Source organism: Hyla sarda, chromosome 4 (assembly GCF_029499605.1).
Source record: "Hyla sarda isolate aHylSar1 chromosome 4, aHylSar1.hap1, whole genome shotgun sequence".
NCBI classification, from domain to species: domain Eukaryota; kingdom Metazoa; phylum Chordata; class Amphibia; order Anura; family Hylidae; genus Hyla; species Hyla sarda.
Window position 1 is genome coordinate 159,713,036 of NC_079192.1, and position 14,945 is coordinate 159,727,980.

The 14,945-nt window shown below is 44.4% G+C and overlaps 1 protein-coding gene across 2 annotated transcripts in view; it reads right to left on the reverse strand.

Annotated features, from left to right (window-relative positions):
* Positions 1-14,945, reverse strand: part of LOC130368607 (proprotein convertase subtilisin/kexin type 5-like) — a 154,266-nt gene that overhangs the window by 28,213 nt on the left and 111,108 nt on the right. For both annotated transcript variants that reach the window (XM_056572514.1, XM_056572515.1), the window contains one exon: positions 12,988-13,183. In XM_056572514.1, coding sequence (XP_056428489.1) covers positions 12,988-13,183 — 196 coding nt within the window. The remainder of the gene's footprint in view (positions 1-12,987; positions 13,184-14,945) is intronic.

The window sequence follows — 14,945 nt, forward strand, 5'->3', positions numbered from 1 at the left end:
AGGCATCAGTGTGTAGCAAGAAAAAAGGGCACAGTTTTAAATATATCTTGATGATACCGAGCTTATGAGCTCTAATGTTTATAATAAACTACCAGTGTACCCAGCGTTGCCCGGTCTTCCTACCTGAACTTCATATCCTGTCCTCATATCCTAACCTCATATCCTGTCCTCATATTCTGACCACATATACTGACCTCATATAATAACGTCACGCCCTCTCCATTCATGTCTATGGGAGGGGGCATAGAGGCTATTACGCCCCCTCCCATAGACATGAATGGAGGGGGCGTGATGTGGCGTCATGAGGGGGGGGCATGACTTTACATCACATCTCCAGTCCCGAGAACTTCCGGTTTCCGAGCCTGGAGACACAGCTCTGCACATAATGCGGGTGCTGCAGGGAGATCGCGGGGGTCCCAGTGGCGGGCCCCCCGCGATCAGACATCTTATCCCCTATCCTTTGAATAGGGGATAAAATGCCTAAAGCCGGAATTCCCCTTTAAGTTTTACATATATATGGATTTGGTGACCCTCCTCCTCAGACCCACTAAGTAATAAAAAAAAATCTTCCTATAAGAAAAGTGGGGCGACACATAAGAATTTTTGCCGCAGGTATACAAATGCTAAAAAGGGGTTATTCACCATAAGGTGATTTTAGTAGTTGCCTAACAGTAATGGAAATGCTTAGGAAGGATCCGTGTTTGTCTTGGGGCTAAATGGCTATGTTCTGTGTCCACTATAACGCTGTGGCTATCTTTTTGTAATATGGCTATTTCCTGTTGGCGTTCCCTCCCTCCAACTACAAGTCCTATGATTCCTTGTTTGTAAGTGTGACGTCCCTTTTCTCCGTCCCACAGATCAACTGCCCAACTCACTGAAGCACAAATGAGGTGCCTTCAAAGAAATAGACCAGTGCAGAATGATCTCCCTTCCACCTCGCTTTACCCATGGAAGTAGACAGGCTTAATTTCATCACCTGTCTTGGGTTGCACTGCAACCTAGGAAAACCTGAGACATGCTGTTACAAAACAACATCGGGAGAAAATCACAGAAGAATTGCGAGACCACCATCAGACATTTAAGACTCTTTCTACTGTTTGCACTGTCCCTGTACTGTGGCATCACCTTTTACATTACCTCCTTATAACTTAATAACTGATTCCATCATCCTAACACCTGTGCTATGGCATCCCTGTGTATATTAGTCCTGTAAAGTGATGTTGTCTCCTTATATAGATCAATTAGCATCCACCCTATAGAAGTTCTTGCCATTCAGTTGGATCAACATAACAGGATCATAGGTTGGACTTGATGGACTTGTTTCTTTTTAAATTATGTAACTAGGCAACTAAGTTTCTGTCCTCAGACATTACTATGACATTTAAATACTTTTTTTTTTGTATAACTTTTATTTATAATTTTTTTTTCAAATTACAGTATCAAAGAACTGAATACATGAAAATGAAACTTAAAAAAAAACATTGCATAATCATGTCATGCATTTAGTTACAAAAGGCCTGTATGTCAAAGGGGAAGTAGAGAAAATAAGGAAAAAAGGAGAGAGAGGAGGAGAGTTTAGAAGTTAGGTACCAGGGAATAAGGAGCATGAGGTCTAGATAGAATGAATGAGATACGAAATTACCTATAGGAACCAATATATATACATATCCATTCCACTAAGGGTGGTATTAAAGCACAGGGTCTCCATATCAGTTACACTCAGCAAAAATACCAATCTGTGCGCGAATATCATGTTTTATGATAGTGGTCAGGTTGTTCTCATGAAAATCATCTCACATGAGATAGAGAGGAAAGGGGCAGGTCAACAACAGATTAGAAAATATATAAGAAAAGAGAAGAGCTAAAGTATGGATCAAAGAAAAAAGAAGATTCTAGAATGAATCCTAGAAAACCTGTAAAGGGGTGTAGTTTAATGATTTCAGACCAACCCAACCTATTTCCTCATAGGTTAACTAAAAATAATATTAATACATGGCTGGAAATTCTCACCGAGAACATTCTTTTTACAAATCTGTGCATCCCCATACTAAATAAAGTAAAATCATGGAAGACTGAAACAATATTCCATACAAAAAACAAACAAACAAATAAAAAAAATCCAAAACAACACTGTTAAGAAACCAGGTTCAGTGTCTATTATTCCTTTACATAGATATTACTGTGTGCATTGTTCCTGTGCTGTGACATCATTACATGTATTATCCCTGTATTGAGACATCAATGTGTGCACTTCAAACACTTAAAGGGGTTATCCACCAATAAGGTGATTTTAGTACGTACCTGGCAGACAGCAATGGACAATCGTATGGAGGATTTGAGCTTGTCTTGGGGCTAAATGACTATGTTGTGAGATTGCCATAATACTGTGGCTAGCTTTTTGTGAACTGGTATTTCCTGTTTGAGTTTTCTTCTTTTGCCTACAAATCCCATAATTCCATTTTCCTCCATTCCACAAATCAGCCACCCCACCCATTGAAACATAAATGAGCAGCATCCATTCAAAAGACTTGTGGTTTTCAATCAGAGTTCCTACAGCTGTTGCATTAGTTGCAGATTGATCTCTCTCCCACCAAGCGATCCCTCCACCCATTGAAACAGACAGGTTCCCTTTCATCAGCTGACTAGTGAGTCAGGCCTCGGCCGCATTGCAACCTGGGAAAAATCTGAGACAACTGTCATTTTGTATGCTGTTAAAAATAAATATTGGGGTGAAAATGACATAAGAATTGTGAGAAAACCATCACATACAGGTACAGACACTATATTATAAACTACACTAACTTTACAGCCCCTGTAGCATAGTCAAATAAAAAAGATTCCTGGAATACTCCTTTAAAACAATGTTTCTTGTTCCCAGCAATGAAACTCTGCTGCTCCTGAACTATGCTTGGAAATTCCATAGTGTGAAGCCAGCGTTAGGGTTTTAAGCATTCAAAAAGTGTTGCTGGATTTTTATGTTGAGTTCAAGACGTCTGGGGTACTCCGGTGGAAAACATTTTTTTTATTTTTTTTTTTAAATCAACTGGTGCCAGAAAGTTAACCAAATTTGTAAATTACTTCTATTAAAAAATATTTACCCTTCCAGTTCTTTTTAGCAGTTGTATGCTACAGAGGAAATTATTTTCTTTTTGAATTTTTTTTTTGTCTTGTCCATTGTGCTCTCTGCTGACACCTGATGCCCGTATCAGAAACTGTCCAGAACAGGTGAAAATCCCCATAGCAAAAATTTGCTGATCTGGACAGTTTTTGATACGGGCATTAGGTGTCAGCAGAGAGCACTGTGGACAAGACAAAAAAGAAATTCAAAAAGAAAAGAATTTCCTCTGTAGCGTACAGCTGCTTAAAAGTACTGGAAAGGTTAAGTTTTTTTAATAGAAGTAATTTACAAATATGTTAGCAAAGGAGAAGGTGGAGCCAGCACTATGTAAAACCATTCCTTTATTGAAATCCAGGTTAAAAGTCCATAGACAAGCAGAGAAAAAAATGAGCACTAGGACAAAAGTGCATATATGCAAGGTTGGTGCACCTCTGGACGCTGATGCGTTTCAGGCCATTTGGCCCTTAGTCATGGCATGATGCCATGACTAAGGGCAAAATGGACTGAAACGTGTTGGCGTCCAGTGGTGCTCCAACCTTGCACATATGCACTTTTGTCCTAGTGCTCATTTTTTCCTCTGCTTGTCTATGGACTTTTAACCTGGATTTCAATAAAGGAATGGTTTTACATAGTGCTGGCTCCACCTTCTCCTTTGCTAACTCCTTTGAACTTTGAGGCTGACCGTGCACGTGTGGAACAGGTTAGCTGAATCCCCTTTTATCTTCATTTAATTTACAAATATGTTTAACTTTCTGGCACCAGTTCATTTAAAAAAAAAAATTCCACTGGAGTACCCCTTTAAGGTTTAAATGTGTGCCACAATGTTATTCTAACATATTAATTTAATTTCAAGACATTTGTTTGGTCATTTACCTTTGTAAGTAAATGTTCAAAAAAATGTCTTAAGATTAAACCTTAAAGGGGTACTCCGCCCCTAGAAATCTTATCCCCTATCCAAGGATAGGAGATACAGTATTATGTCTGATCGCAGGGGTCCCGCTGCTGGGGACCCCCACGATCTCTCCTGCAGCACCCTGAGTCATCAGCTCTGTGGCTGATGACTCATGATACAGGGACCGGATGTTCGTGATATCATGCCCTGCCCCCTTAATGCAAGTCTATGGGAGGGGGCGTGACTTGCATCTTGGCGTGATGTCAAGAGGGGCGGAGTCATGACGTCATGAACCGCAAGCCCCTGTCATCCGCCAGGGAGCAAACTTAGCTCCGGAGAGCTGATCACTCGGGTGGCTGCAGGAGAGATCACGGGGGTCCCCAGCAGCGGGACTCCTGCGATCAGACATCTAGTCCCCTATCCTTGGATAGGGTATAAGACGTCTAGGGGTGGAGTACCCCTTTAAGCATGGTCTGTTTTCCAGAAGACTTGATCTATTTTACAGCCATGTATATAATTATATGAATGTGATGATATGTGTGTGTATATGTATACATATATATATATATATATATATATATATATATATATGTGTGTGTGTGTACATATATATATATATATAATATGCTAAAATTGTTAGGTATCAGCATTATAAATGGTATGTTTTATATAGGTGTATGCGATCATTCTACCAATAATACCGCTAGACATAAGTGGCATGACTCACTAGCAGGTTATTAACCTCTTAAGGACCCAGGACGTACGGGTACGTCCCCGCACCCTGGGCCTTAAAGACCCAGGACGTCCCCGTACGTCCTGGCGTTTTCCGGTCTCTGCCGCTCGCCGGGCAGAGATCGGAACTGGATGCCTGCTGAAATCCTTCAGCAGGCATCCAGGGCAAACGCCGAGGGGGGCCATGTAGGGAAGGCCCTTGCGATCTGCGGCGATACCAGGCTGATCGGGTCTCTGGGACCCGACCGCCCGGTAATTTCGCATGATCCCGGCTGTCACAGACAGCCAGGACCATGCTAACGTATAGGAGCGAGGTGGCAAGCCTGCCACCTCCTCCTATACCCTGTGATCTGTCGGTTAGTTAACCGACCAATCGCAGGGGGGGGGGGGGGCGGTTACTTCCTCCCGTCCTGCCCGGCCCCTGAAAGTCCCTGAAGACCCGGATCCCGGCGAGGAAGATGGCGGCGGCGGCGACAGGTGAGTAGATCTTCAGCCGCGGTCAGGCCCTTTACAGAAATGCACGTCGCTGTAAAGCGACATGCATTGCTGTAATAGGACCCTGTAAACTACAACTCCCAGCATGCCCAGACAGCCCTTGGCATCTGGGCATGCTGGGAGTTGCAGTTTTGCAACATCTGGAGGTCCACAGTTTTTGGACCACTGTGCCCTTCCAGATGTTGCAAAACTACACATCCTCAGCATGCCCTTACTGTCCAGGCATGATGGGAGTTGTAGTGCTGTAACATCTGGCCCTTCAGATGTTGCAGAACTACAACTCCCAGCATGCCTGGACAGTTTTGGCATACTGGGGGTTATAGTTTTGCAACATCTGGAAGGGCACAGATTGGGAACCACTGTATTAGTGGCCTGCAAACTATAGTCCTCCAGATGTTGCAAAACTACAACTCCAAGCATGCTGGGAGTTGTAGTTCGGCAACATCTGGCTCTAAAGATGTTGCCGAACTACTACTCCCAGCATGCCTGAGAATGTTTGGGAGTTGTGGTTTTGCAACAGCTGGAGGCACACTGGTTGGGAAACATTGTTTCCTAACTCAGTGTTTCCCAACCCGTGTGCCTCCAGCTGTTGCAAAACCACAACTCCCAAACATTCTCAGGCATGCTGGTAGTAGTAGTTTTGCAACAGCTGGAGGTCCCCCCCCTGTGAATGTACAGGGTACACTCACATGGGCAGGGGGCTTACAGTGAGTATCGGGCTGCAATTTTGCAATGCAGCAAATTTTGCGCGGCATCTCAAACTCGCTGTAATCCCCCGCCCGTGCGACTGTACCCTAAAAACACTACACTACACTAACACAAAATAAAAAGTAAAAAACACTACATATACACATACCCCCACACAGCCCCCTCCCTCCCCAATAAAAATGAAAACCGCCTGGTACGCCACTCTTTCCAAAATGGAGCCTCCAGCTGTTGCAAAACAACAACTCCCAGTATTGCCGGACAGCCGTTGACTGTCCAGGAATGCTGGGAGTTTTGCAACAGCTGGAGGCACCCTGTTTGGGAATCACTGGCGTAGAATACCCCTATGTCCACCCCTATGAAAATCCCTAATTCAGGCCTCAAATGCGCATGGCGCTCTCACTTCGGAGCCCTGTCGTATTTCAAGGCAACAGTTTAGGGTCACATATGGGGTATCGCCGTACTCAGGAGAAATTGACTAACAAATCTTGGGGGTCTTTTTCTCCTTTCACCCCTTATGAAAAGGTGAAGTTGGGGTCTACACCAGCATGTTAGTGTAAAAAAAATAAACTTTTTACACTAACATGCTGGTGTTGCCCTATACTTTTCATTTTGACAAGAGGTAAAGGGGAAAAACGCCCCCCAAAATTTGTAACGCAATTTCTCCCGAGTACGGAGATACCCCATATGTGGGCGCAAACTGCTCTGGGGGCGCACAACAAGGCCCAGAAGGGAGAGTGCGCCATGTACATTTGAGGTGATTTGCACAGGGGTGGCTGATTGTTACAGCGGTTTTGACAAACGCAAAAAAACAAAACCCCACATGTGACCCCATTTCGGAAACTACACCCCTCACGAAATGTAATGAGGGGTCCAGTGAGAATTTACACCCCACTGGTGTCTGACAGATCTTTGGAAGAGTGGGCTGTGCAAATTAAAAATGTTGTACAGCCCACTGTTCCAAAGATATGACATACACCAGTGGGGGGTAAATGCTCACTTTACGCCTTCTTACATTCCTCAAGGGGTCTAGTTTCCAAAATGGTATGCCATGTGGCGGTTATTTTGCTGTCCTGGCGCCATATGGGCTTCCTAAATGCGACATGCCCCCCGAGCAAAATTTGCTCTCAAAAAGCCAAATGTGACTCCTTCTCTTCTGAGCATTGTAGTTCGCCCGTAGTGCACTTCAGGTCAACTTTTGGGGTACCTCCATACTCAGAAGAGATGGGGTTACAAATTTTGGGGGGGTATTTTCTGCTATTAACTCTTGCAAAAATGTGAAATTTGGGGGGGAAACACACCTTTTAGTGATTTTTTTTAATTTTATTTTTACGTATGCAAAAGTCGTGAAACCCCTGTGGGGTATTAAGGCTCACTTTATTTCCTGTTACGTTCCACAAGGGGTCTAGTTTCCAAAATGGTATGCCATGTGTTTTTTTTTTGCTGTCCTGGCACCATAGGGGCTTCCTAAATGCGACATGCCCCCGAGCAAAATTTGCTCTCAAAAAGCCAAATATGACTCCTTCTCTTCTGAGCATTGTAGTTCACCCATAGTACACCTCAGGTCAACTTATGGGGTACCTTCATACTCAGAAGAGATGGGGTTACAATGTTTGGGGGGTATTTTCTGCTATTAACCCTTGCAAAAATGTGAAATTTGGGGGGAAACACACATTTTAGTGAAATTTTATTATTATTTTTTTTTACATATGCAAAAGTCGTGAAACACCTGTGGGGTATTAAGACTCGCTTTATTCCTTGTTACGTACCTCAAGGGGTCTAGTTTCCAAAATGGTATGCCATGTGGGGGATTTTTGCTGTTCTGGCACCATGGGGGCTTCCTAAATGCAACATGCCCCCCAAAAACCATTTCAAAAAAACGTACTCTCCGAAATCCCCTTGTCGCTCCTTCGCTTCTGAGCCCTCTACTGCGCCTACCGAACACTTTACATAGACATATGAGGTATGTGCTTACTCGAGAGAAATTGGGCTACAAATATAAGTATACATTTTCTCCTTTTACCCCTTGTAAAAATTCAAAAATTGGGTCTACAAGAACATGCGAGTGTAAAAAATGGAGATTGTGAATTTTCTCCTTCACTTTGCTGTTATTCCTGTGAAACACCTAAAGGGTTAAAACGCGGACTGAATGTCATTTTGAATACTTTGGGGGGTGCAGTTTTTATAATGGGGTCATTTGTGGGGTATTTCTAAAATGAAGACCCTTCAAATTCACTTCAAACCTGAACTGGTCTATGAAAAATTGTGAGTTTTGAAATTTTGTGAAAAATTGGAAAATTGCTGCTGAACTTTGAAGCTCTCTGGTGTCTTCCAAAAGTAAAAACACGTCAATTTTATGATGCAAACATACAATAGACATATTGTATATGTGAATAAAAAAAAATTATTTGGAATATCCATTTTCCTTACAAGCAGAGAGCTTCAAAGTTAGAAAAATGCTAAATTTTCAAATTTTTCATAAAATTTGGGGAATTTTCACCAAGAAAGGATGCAAGATACCACAAAATTTTACCACTATGTTAAAGTAGAATATGTCACGAAAAAACAATCTCGGAATCAGAATGATAACTAAAAGCATTCCAGAGTTATTAATGTTTAAAGTGACAGTGGTCAGATGTGCAAAAAAGGGCCGGGTCCTGAGGTGTAAAATGGCTGGGTCCTTAAGGGGTTAAAGTATACCTGTAGTCAAAAAAAATAACTTTTCATATAATGTAGATAATACCATTATATGTAAATTTGTAATATACATTGGTTAAAAAATGTGTATATTTTTGTCCCTGCAGCTATTGCATGTGTGTCTTTGAGGAGACCAAATACAAAAAGCGTGGGCAGGACGAGCAGGGGGCTCTGTGCACTGAGGCCAAGCAGGGCTCTGTGCACTGAGGCCAAGCAGCGCTCTGTGCACTGAGGACAAGCAGGGCTCTGTGCACTGAGGACAAGCAGGGCTCTGTGCACTGAGGACAAGAAGGGCTCTGTGCACTGAGGACAAGCAGGACTCTGTACACTGAGGATAAGCAGGGCTCTGTGCACTGAGGACAAGCAGAACTCTGTATACTGAGGACAAGCAGGGCTTTGTGCACTGACGACAAGCAGGGCTCTGTGCACTGAAGTAAAGCAGGGCTCTGTACATTGAGGACAAGCAGGGATTTGTGCCGTGAGTACAAGCAGGGCTCTGTGCACTGAGGACAAGCAGGGCTCTGTTCACTGAGGACAAGCAGGGCTCTGTTCACTGAGGACAAGCAGTGCTCTGTACACTGAGGACAAACAGGGCTCTGTGCAGTGAGGACAAGCAGGGCTCTGTTCACTGAGGACAAGCAGGGCTCTGTGCACTGAGGACAAGCAGGGCTCTGTGCACTGAGGACAAGCAGGGCTCTGTGCACTGGGGACAAGCAGGGCTCTGTGCACTGAGGACAAGCAGGGCCTGTACTCTGAGGACAAGTGGGCATCTGTGCCCTGAGGACAAGAAGGGCTCTGTGCAGTGAGGACAAGCAGAGCTCTGTTCCCTGAGGACAAGCAAGGCTCTGTGCACTGAGGACAAGCCGGGCTCTATGCACTGAGGACAAGCGGGACTCTGTGCACTGAGGACAAGCAGTGCTCTGTACACTGAGGACAAGTGGGGCTCTGTGCACTGAAGACAAGCAGGGTTCTGTACAATGAGGACAAGCAGGGCTCTGTGTAGTGTGGAAAAAGCAGGGCTGTGTTTACTGAGGACAAGCAGGGCTCTGTGCAGGGAGGACAAGCAGGGCTTTGTGCACTGAGGACAAGCAGGGCTCTGTACACTGAGGACAAGCAGGGCTCTGTAGACTGAGGACAAGCAGGGCTCTGTACACTGAGGACAAGCAGGGCTCTGTGGACTGAGGACAAGCAGGGCTCTGTGCAGTCAGGACAAGAAGGGCTCTGTGCAGTAAGGACAAGCAGGGCTCGGTGCAGTGAGGACAAGCAGGGCTCTGTGCACTGAGAACAAGCAGGGCTCTGTGCACTGGAGACAAGCAGGGCTCTGTGTAGTGAGGACAAGTAGGGCTCTGTGCACTGAGGACAAGCAGGGCTCACTGCATTGAGGACAAGCAGGGCTCTGTGCCCTGAGGAGAAGCAGGGCTCGGTGCAGTAGGCACAAGCAGGGCTCTGTCCACTGAGGACAAACAGGGCTCTGTGCACTGAGGACAAGCGGGGTTCTGTGCACTGAGGACAAGCAGGGCTCTGTCCACTGAGGACAAGCAAGGCTCTGTGTACTGAGGACAAGCAGGGCTCTGTGCACTGAGGACAAGCATTACCCTGTACACTGAGGACAAGCGGGGCTCTGAGCAATGAGGATAAGCAGGGCTCTGTGCAGTGTGGACAAGCAGGGCTGTGTTCACTGAGGACAAGCAGGGCTCTGTGTAGGGAGGACAAGCAGGGCTCTGTGCAGTGAGGACAAGCAGGGCTCTGTACACTGAGGACAAGCAGGGCTCTGTACACTGAGGACAAGCAGGCCTCTGTGCACTGAGGACAAGCAGGGCTCTGTGCCCTGAGGACAAGCAGGGCTCTGTGCAGCGGGGACAAGCAGGGCTCTGTGCAGCGGGGACAAGCAGGGCTCTGTGTAGTGAGGACAAGTAGGGCTCTGTGCACTGAGGACAAGCAAGGCTCTGTGTACTGAGGACAAGCGGGGCTCTGTGCACTGAGGACAAGCATTACCCTGTACACTAAGGACAAGCGGGGCTCTGTGCAATGAGGATAAGCAGGGCTCTGTGCAGTGTGGACAAGCAGGGCTGTGTTCACTGAGGACAAGCAGGGCTCTGTGTAGGGAGGACAAGCAGGGCTCTGTGCAGTGAGGACAAGCAGGGCTCTGTACACTGAGGACAAGCAGGGCTCTGTGCCCTGAGGACAAGCAGGGCTCTGTGCAGCGGGGACAAGCAGGGCTCTGTGCCCTGAGGACAAGCAGGGCTCTGTGCAGCGGGGACAAGCAGGGCTCTGTGCAGCGGGGACAAGCAGGGCTCTGTGTAGTGAGGACAAGTAGGGCTCTGTGAACTGAGGACAAGCAAGGCTCTGTGCCCTGAGGACAAGCAGGGCCCTGTGCAGTGAGGACAAGCAGGGCTTTGTTCACTGAGGACAAGCAGGGATCTGTGCACGTAGGACAAGCAGGGCTCTGGGCACTGAGGACAAGCAGGGCTCTGTGCAATCAGGACAAGCAGGGCTCTGTGCAGTAAGGACAAGCAGGGCTCTGTGCAGTGAGGACAAGCAGGGCTCTGTGGACTGAGGAGAAGCATGGCTCAGTGCTGTGGGGACAAGCAGGGCTCTGTGTACTGAGGACAAGCAGAGCTCTGTTCACTGAGGACAAGCAGGGCTCTGTGCACTGAACACAAACAGGGCTCTATGCACTGAGAACAAGTAGGGCTCTGGGCAGTGAGGACAAGCAGGGCTCTGTGCAGTGAGGACAAGCAGGGCTCTGTGCAGTGAGGACAAGCAAGGCTCTGTGCACTGAGGGCAAGCAGAGCTCTGTGCACTGAGGACAAGCAGGGCTTTGTGCAGTGAGGCTCTGTGACATGCCCCCGGGCCACACAGCAGGATGATTGACAAGCCAGAAGCCAGGAGCCTGCTTGTCATGTCCTCACTTCCTGTATTTGGACTCCTCATAGAGAAACACAGGCAATAGCTGCAGGGACAGGATTTTTTCACCCAAAAATAAACAATTTTATTTAACCAATATATATTACAAATATACATATGATGATACATTATGTAAAAACTTTTTTTTGACGACAGCTACACTTTAAAAAATGGTGATTATATGTGTATATTATTTATGACTAAGATGACAATACCCAAAAGAGTCAGATCTTGACTTTTATCTGATCCATATGGATGCCCCCTCCCATACATACGAATGGAGGGAGAGTGACGCCACGAACATGCCCGCCCCAAACCGGCGCTCTACACATAAATGTTCAGAACGCCGGGGTGCCGGCCCAGAGATCACGGGCATCCCAGTGATAGGATAGGGTATAGGGGATAAGATGTCTTTGGGAGAGTACCCTTAAATAGATGTTCACCATAAACCCCTTCAACACAGTACAATGAATTTTAGTTAAAAATAGCAAAAAAAGAGATGTAAGGCAGCATGTAAGGCTATGTCTGTTGGGCCAATCCACGAAAACAAACAGTGATGCAGTGTTTCCCTGGTTGTAGTGATTATAACATGTAGCAAAAGCAGACAACAGGGGGCAGGTTTCTTGCCCCCACCTTATGGAAATAGAATTGCACAGATGATGGTGGGGGCAAGAACAGCAGCCATATGCAGGTCCACAATATATGTCTTGTGTGTGCATATGTATTAATTTAGTTTGTACAGTGGTCCCTCAATATTCAATGGTTATTGGTTCCATCACCGGACCATCACCGCTGCCCTGGATCGTCGCTCTTCATCGCCATCATCACGTCGCTGCGCACGCCACCCCTATTGGAAGATAGGACATCGTCCGCAGAGATGTGATGATGATGAAGGAGAGCGACGGCCATGCAGCGGAGCATCAAGAGGACGGTCCGGAGCGGCGGAGACAGATGAGTGACACTCACAGGGGCGCATGGGGCACATTAAACGGCTATCCGGCAGCCGCTGAAGCAGTCTGCGCTGCCAGAAAGCCGTTTATGTGATGGCCCCGACATACAAAACATTGTATGTTGATGCTGCCTTAAACATACGATGGCCTCTGAGAGATCATCATATGTTTAAATGTTCGTATGTCGGGGCCACCATAAGTCGGGGGATCACTGTATATGTGCAATAAGTGTTAGCATATGTGAGACTGTGAAATACACCAATGTTAAAATTCTACATTTGCCACAGCTTAGAACACTGTAACAGACTGTAGGCTGAATAGGATAGGACAAGCATAAATACTTATTAAGGTATAGAAATTTACAACATGCAAGTATCAGACTTTACATAATTCTGCATAAAGTGATGTGAATCACCTGCCATAGTATTTAGCATGTATGGAAATACACATGAGCTACAAGGCATTTTAGCACATCAAATCACAGTACTTACCCTGGAGGGCAATGCAAAATGCAGAGGTGAAGCAATTTGTAGTATCCAGCGGCACAAATATCACAGTCCTTGGCTGACCCTCCATGACATGTTGTGCATACCTGGTGGCAAGCTGAACAGAAGCCAAGTGTCACCCCATCTGCTCCTTCACTTGTCTTGTATGTACCAATTGGGCATTGCTTTACACAGGTGTTTTCTGTAAGAAACAAAAAGCTATATTCAATTGATCACAACATTGTCTTTAATCATTGGGAAAATTTTATCATGCTTTTTTTTATAATTATTAATTTTGCGTAGTTTATATAATAATAATAATAATAATAATACTTATTATTAGTGGTAGTAGTAGTATTAGTAGTGGTAGAAATAGAATATAATAATAATAATAATAATAATAATAAATAAGTATAGCAGATGTTGATTGTTGGCTGCAGAAAACAAGGCCTGGAAGGAATCATGTAGTATTTTCCTATTAGGGCTGAAACATCTAAGTGAACATTGTCACTAACCAAGAGAGTAGAACCATGAACCATTGTATCCTTTATGATAAAGGGTCCAAGTATAGGCAATAAAATGTACATTTAGCTACAGTTAGTCTCATGCCTTCACAACTACAACAGTTGTATGCTTCTACAGCTTCTACAGTTGTTTATTGCTTCTAGAGGTAAACATCAATCGAGAAGATAAAAGAACACATTCAAGACAACAAACCTGAGATTAGAAATTATAATAATAATTATTATTATCTTTACGTAAAGAAATTAATCAACAGCCTGAAACCAGTTAATAAATAAGTCGCACATAAGAAAAAAAAAAATTTAGAAAAAAATAACTAAAAAAGGAATACATGAGTAAACATTGATAAATGTCCCCCTATATTGTTGGTAACTTTGTGAATGGCAACTAATTCTCTAAAGCTGGCCCTACATTTATTTTGCTATGTATAAGCATAAATCAAGTATATCAGATACCAACAATCAATGTATTACTATTAAAGGGGTTATCCACCATAAGGTGATTTTAGTTCTTACCTGCCAGACAGTAATGGACATGCTTAGGAAGGATCTGTGCTTATCTTGGGGCTAATTGGCTGTGCTGTGTCTTTTTGTGAAATGGCTATTTCATGTTGGAAATCCTTTTGTCAAACTACAAATCCCATAATAACTTGTTTGTAATTGTGAGGTCATCTTTTTCCCTCCTACACATCAGCCACCCCACCCATTGAAGCACATGTATACTGCCTTCCATGCTTTTCTGTGAACAATAGACCAGTGTTTTCTAACCAGGGTGCCTCCAGCTGTTGTAAAACTACAATTCACTGCATCATCACCTGACTAGTGATGTAATGTCTCGAAACCTGAGACAACAGTAATTTTGTATGCTGTTAAAAATAAACATTGTGGCCAAGATCACATAAGAATTGCGAGACCACCATGAAACACAGGTACATACACTATATTATGAACTATATGAAAGGGGTATTCCAGGAAAAAACTTTTTTTATATATATATCAACTGGCTCCAGAACGTTAAACAGATTTGTAAATTACTTCTATTAAAAAATCTTAATCCTTTCAGTACTTGTGAGCTTCTGAAGTTAAGGTTGTTCTTTTCTGTCTAAGTGCTCTCTGGTGACACCTGTTTCAGGAAACGCCCAGTTTAGAAGAGGTTTGCTATGGGGATTTGCTTCTAAACTGGGCGGTTCCCGAGACAGGTGTCATCAGAGAGCACTTAGACAGAAAAGAACAACCATAACTTCAGAAGCTCATAAGTACTGAAACGATTAAGATTTTTTAATAGAAGTAATTTACAAATCTGTTTAACTTTCTGGAGCCAGTTGATATATAAATAAAAGTTTTTTTCCTGGAATACCCCTTTAAGTTTACAGCCCCATTAGCACAGTCAAAAAAGAAAAAAAATCTGGAATACCTCTTTAAGTTTACAGCCCCATTAACACA